Source organism: Rhamphochromis longiceps, linkage group LG4, assembly GCF_057381845.1.
Source record: "Rhamphochromis longiceps isolate RC_006_pf linkage group LG4, R_longiceps_female_GT1.1, whole genome shotgun sequence".
NCBI classification, from domain to species: Eukaryota; Metazoa; Chordata; class Actinopteri; order Cichliformes; family Cichlidae; genus Rhamphochromis; species Rhamphochromis longiceps.
In genome coordinates, this window is record NC_140560.1 from 13,568,149 (window position 1) to 13,573,704 (window position 5,556).

The 5,556-nt window shown below is 38.8% G+C and overlaps 1 protein-coding gene across 2 annotated transcripts; it reads left to right on the top strand.

Annotated features, from left to right (window-relative positions):
* Positions 1 to 217: 217 nt before the first annotated feature.
* desi1a (desumoylating isopeptidase 1a) lies at positions 218 to 4,851 on the top strand. 2 transcript variants are annotated; one of them, XM_085403381.1, is made up of 7 exons: positions 218 to 399; positions 708 to 729; positions 1,192 to 1,261; positions 2,572 to 2,681; positions 2,808 to 2,930; positions 3,609 to 3,726; positions 4,348 to 4,851. In XM_085403381.1, exons 1-6 carry the CDS (start codon positions 309 to 311, stop codon positions 3,697 to 3,699), a joined length of 507 nt encoding a protein of 168 aa, XP_085259507.1. In that variant the 5' UTR covers positions 218 to 308; the 3' UTR covers positions 3,700 to 3,726; positions 4,348 to 4,851. The 2 variants fall into 2 exon arrangements, with proteins under 2 accessions (XP_085259507.1, XP_085259506.1); XM_085403380.1 differs by having other exon boundaries at positions 3,609 to 4,851.
* Positions 4,852 to 5,556: the final 705 nt, after the last annotated feature.

The following is a 5,556-nucleotide window of genomic DNA, read 5'->3' on the forward strand; positions in this document are numbered from 1 at the left end:
TAAAAACACAAGCTTTGTGTTATCAAATTAAAATTCTGTCAAGTCATTCACAGACAGCGAACTAAAATCGGAAGAGCCACAGAGATCCTTCAAAATAAAGCAATCTCACAAGAAAACAGTCGACCTTTCATTAAAGATTCTCGCCAGCCGTTCTTATTTTGAAAGCAGTGAAAGCGGAAGTGCTTGGGCTATTTAAAGGCCTGACATCATTCCTTTCGTTTAGAACCTCGCAGGAGCGTATGTTGAGAAAGCTCTGTGGCTTAGCTAGCTAAGGAAAAATAGAAAAATAAAATTTCTGAGTTTGAGTTATGGACAAGAATCCTACGCGATACAATGTACAACTGTATATTTATGATTTGTCCAGAGGAATGGCTCGGAGCCTTAGTCCTATAATGTTGGGTAAGTAGCCTGCAGACAAATACTGATGCAGTCTGGCCTTGGGGGACAAATAAGTGATGATAACCGGCTGGAGAAGCCTTCTTTGACGGTCGTCTAAAGTAGATGTTGCTGTTCTCTGGTTAAAATATCAAGGTCAAGGGACTTTTATAAATATTGTTTGGTTTAAAATAAATGGCGAACTTAATCGACTTGCACCCGTACATCATTAGAAATGGCTCATCTCTTGTTTTACCGGCTTCTTGCATTAGCGACCATCTCCTGCCTTGCATGCATTAATCCCCCCCCCCCCCCCCCTTTTTCTATTGCAGGAAAGCAGCTGGATGGGATATGGTAAGTGTAACCTCCTTATCACGAAAACACAGCTTTTACTGTAGATACATCAGGTGTAGGCCACTGACCTAATTCTGGTCCCAGGGAAGACGGCAGTGGCATTAAAAATGGTCAAAACACCTCCTGGTGGTCTGCCTGTTTGTATTTATTAATGAAGGTGTCTGGGGATGTATGTGAACTGACCAAGTGAGCTATAATTAAAAAGATTAGGCAGATACATATGATATTTTAACACTAAATAAACAGCTAGTTGCTCACTCATCCACTCGTCTGTCTATGGATGGATTTTTAGTCCTTATAATTGTTGTATTCGGTAGTTTGTAAAATGCACCGTGACTGTATTGTGTTATTTGGTGTGCCAAAGTGGATTAAGCGTCATGAATGGTGCTAATGTAATTTTAAATATGCTGTTATGCCACTGAGATGCTCTGACCTGGATTTACCAATGTAATAATTTTGCAGGCACACAGCTATAGTGGCATATGGTGATGAGTTCTTCTTTGGAGGGGAGGGGATCTCCAGCTGTTCTCCGGTAAGGATGTGACGTCCATTTCACTTATATCACCAAACACCTCAGCCTTCTCCCAGACTGCTGCACACATGTGGAAAATAATTTTTGAAGGTGTTTTAGACGTGTGTCGGCTGCCTCTCATTTCTGCAGTACCTTTCATTTTTGCAGGACTTACAAAGTATACCCTGAGTTTTGAAATGGTTGTTGTCCCGAAACAAACATTTGTATGTTTGTCCCTTGGGGCCACAAATGAATCGACCAGATGTTTGTGATGTCATGATAGCGAGCAGGGGGAAACAAAGAAACAAACAAAAGCTGTGCAAAGAAGGCAAATCACAACGCCTGAGACCAGTGTGACACTTGTCAAGAAAGAAAAAGTACAATTGGGTAGGTGATATTCTACAAAAGAACTCAAGAAATGAAGTTCTATCCATTTTCTTTATTTATTCGTGGGGTGATGGGTTGAGGAACCTATACCAGCTGCTGTTGGGTGAGAAGCAGGTCACCAGCCTGCACAACGCTAACACAGAGAGACGCTTCATACCTACATAGAATTTAACTATATCTATATGTACTACTCATACATATGAAAGTAGTACATACCATTTTTTTTATATATATATATATATATATACACACACACACACACATACTATCAGTAAAGAAATGTTCAAATTTGCCTAATAATTTAGATCATAGTATATCGTATAATATACATTTCATACATCTATGGTCTGCTACCACAGCTTTATTATCATGACAAAAGTCCACCTATTAAAAATAATAAATTAGTTAAAAATAATATAAATGGGTTGTTTTAATGTTTTGGCTGATTGCATATTCTTACCTGTAAGTTGAAGTATTTTACTTTTTTCCAAGACCAAATAAATGATGTGAATTCAATCATCTTTTCCTGATTTTTTTTTTTTTTTTAATTTATTTTTTTCCCCCAAAAAAACAAAAAACAAAACCTCAGTCATAACAATTAGCTTATTAGCTTAGCATTTTTCCCACCTTGGAAGTAAGGTAACACGGTAAGGTAGCTAGTAAAGTTGGCCAAGTTAGCATTGGCTCTGTGGCTTGCTAACTAACTTAAGCGTGTATCACAAATACAGAAAATTGACTCAAGAAGACCTCTTTATTTTTTTATTTATCTAACATTTCTTTATGCAGGTAATCCCATTTTATGCTTACTAGCGAGAGTTGTTTTAGACATGCATAATAAAATTAAAACAATAGAAGCTAATACTGCAGCAGCTTCCTCAGACCATCACTGATTTACTCTTTAATCATGTTTCTGTTTTATGACACATTTTCTTTGTTTTTGGCAGGGTGGGACTATGCTGGGGCCTCCTGACACAGTGGTGGAGCTCGGTGAGACTGAAGTCTCTGAGGAGATCTTCATGGATTACCTCTCTTCCCTGGGAGAAAGCACATACAGGTCAGTTTCTTTCCCGCATACAGAAAAGCTCCAAGCTCCTTACATAAGTAATGTATAATCAGGAGATAGTCAGGTTTATTATTTGAACTTTCCATGTTACTGAGTTTTTTTGTTGTTGTTGTTCAGAGGTGACAGGTATCGTCTGTTTGAGCACAACTGCAACACTTTCACCAACGAGGTGGCTCAGTTCCTGACTGGCAGGCCTATCCCGTCCTACATCACCGACCTTCCATCTGAAGTCCTCTCTACGTGAGTGAAACTCGGGCTGTCAGCTTACATTCGCTTCATTTGAGTCTGTGGTATTAATAATGTCCCTGCTCACCACTGCTCACCCCATGACTGTGAATGTGTCCCATTGAAATCTGAACAAGGCGGCAAGTCTTTGAACGCCACATTAGTCGTCTAGACCTCCAATTGCAGTGAAGTTATGTACTATTAGTCATGATCGCAGCTAAATTATGAAATGTTGTGTTTATTATTAAGCATTAATTATAAACTACAGTGTACCTTTGATATGTTGCCATACAGTCTTGGATGAAGAGGAAGAAATTTTAAATTTGGCCACTAAATGTTAATATAGTGCAGCCTGCAGTGGAGTTGTTTGTACTTTGCCCTGGTTGAACTTTTTGTGGTATTTAACTATTATGAAAGCTCAGTTTGAGCCTTTTTTAGCCAACAACAAGGGCAGTCATAGCAGAGGCACAAGCTTTTACCACAAATTCAGTGTGACTGCATGAAAAGGGAACAGGCAGCACTACCTTAGGCTGTTGCTATTGCTCCTATACTTTAAACATCCCTGCAGAGATTTGCTTCACATCTGCTGATGCATAAAAGTAAATATGTTGGAGGGAGTTATTGGGTTAAAAATGGGGCAGTCATTGTGCTTATGTGTTTTTAAAATGTCAAATGAAATCTCTCCATCTTTAGACCATTTGGACAACTACTGCGGCCCATCCTGGACTCTATTCACATCGCCCCTCCGGGAGGAAACGTCATCAACGGGGGACGAAACATGTAACCTGAGAGAGTGCAGAGTAATCTCGAGGTATTCCAGTGTAGTCAGGCAGTGTGAAGTCTCAATCGTTCTTTTTTCTTTCTTCATATACATCACTAATATATAATATAATGAATGACTTGGGATTGGGGGGGTATTATTTGACACTTTAGCTTTTCAGGAGTGAAAAGCCGTCGAGTATGTTGAGTCATGTTTTGTATAGAAGAGGTTTGAAGCACTGAAACATTGTTTTGACTTTAAAAAAACAGACTTTGTAGTATTAAGAACAGCTCATGTGGTAGCTGTAACTAATCCACCTACGATATAACTTAGTTTTGTACTGAGGTACAAAATGCTCTTTTATCTTAAAGCTGAAATTCATTTGGTCACATGTTTGATCACAATTTTCTCGCTCCGTTTGCACGACTAATATTTTTAATAACACTCACCTCTGAGGATCTTCTGCTGCTGACTACAGTGGATTGAAATCTCAGCATATCAATTTCCAGTGGATAAAGACTGACATGAACACAATGGCTGATTAATGGAGAGGTTTTTTTTTTTTTTTTTTTCCATTTTGGTCAATCATGTTTTGATTTTGCACTTTTATGTTGTTAATTTTCCATCTTCTGTTCTTTTGTACCTGTAATCTTTGTCTTTGTTTGTATTTAGGTCAACTAATGTGGATGCCTACTTACATGATCGCTCCATTTGTCACAGAGTGCGATGTAACATACAGCAGGTGATTGATTGTCTATACCACGCCAAGGTTGTAAGACTAGAGTGTATAGACTGTATATAAAATATGATTGTAGCCGTGGTGGTGGATTGGCTTGAGAGGTCACCAGTAGAAGCCTCCAATTGCGCATTTTGGCCACACCCTTTTTTGTACCCAGACTTGTTAACAGTTAAATTCCGTGTTTTTTTTTTTTTTTTTTGTTTTTTTTTAAAAAGACCGTAAATGAGACTATAAACTCCTCAGACAGTGTTTACTGTGATAATAGATGATGTGATCAGTACTATAATTCTACACAGTCAGGCTTCTTTTACCTGACTATGGCTACGTTCACACTGCAGGTCTTAATGCTCAATTCCGATTTTTTGATCAAAGCCAATTTTTTTTTTTTTTTTTTTTTTTTTTTTTTTTTTGTCTGCTTGTTCACACTACAACTAAAATGCGACAGCAAACGCGCTCTACTGTGAACCCTCAAAGCGGCCCGCATGCGCAAAAGAAGACGTCACACACAACTCGCTCTGTTTAGACCCAGAGCAAACAGTATTGTTTGACTGATGGCCCTTAATATAAAGACTTCGGACTTTACGTTTCCCAATTTTTGCTTTAAGTTATTTTGTTATTTACATAATAATGTAAATAACCTAATAATGATCCTTATTGCTGTTTTAGAGGAGCGGTGCTTCAAAGGATAGTTGCAGATTTCTGTCAGAATGTGCAGATTATACAGTACAAATAAAATGTTCACGTTGTCTTCCCAACAGTTTCACTAACATCTACACTGGATGGCCAGGAAGCGTTCACGATGTGTTCTCGGGCGCTACTCCGGAGCTGATAATTGGCGTCTGTCTTGTGTCAGTGACGTAAAAGACGGATTTAATTCGACCTGACCGTTCAAACAGCAGTTGCTTTCTAAAACATCGGATATGTATCGGATTCAGTACTACATACGAAAGTGAGGTCTGATTTGAAAATATCGGATTTGTGCCGTTCACACTGTCATACCATGATCGGATATGGGTTGCATAGGGTCAAAAAAATCGGATTTGATGCGCTTTCACCTGCAGTGTGAACGTAGCCTATGAGTCGCCTCCTGCTGGCGATTAGAAAAGAAATGCAGTTCTGCTTCAGTCGTCAGATCTGGAGGC

Coding starts and splice junctions, on each gene's coding strand:
- desi1a (XM_085403380.1), top strand. CDS start 309: ATGGACAAGAATCCTACGCGATACAATGTACAACTGTATATTTATGAT. Junction 1,262..2,571: donor GGATCTCCAGCTGTTCTCCG/GTAAGGATGTGA, acceptor TGTTTTTGGCAG/GGTGGGACTATGCTGGGGCC. Junction 2,931..3,608: donor CCATCTGAAGTCCTCTCTAC/GTGAGTGAAACT, acceptor CTCCATCTTTAG/ACCATTTGGACAACTACTGC.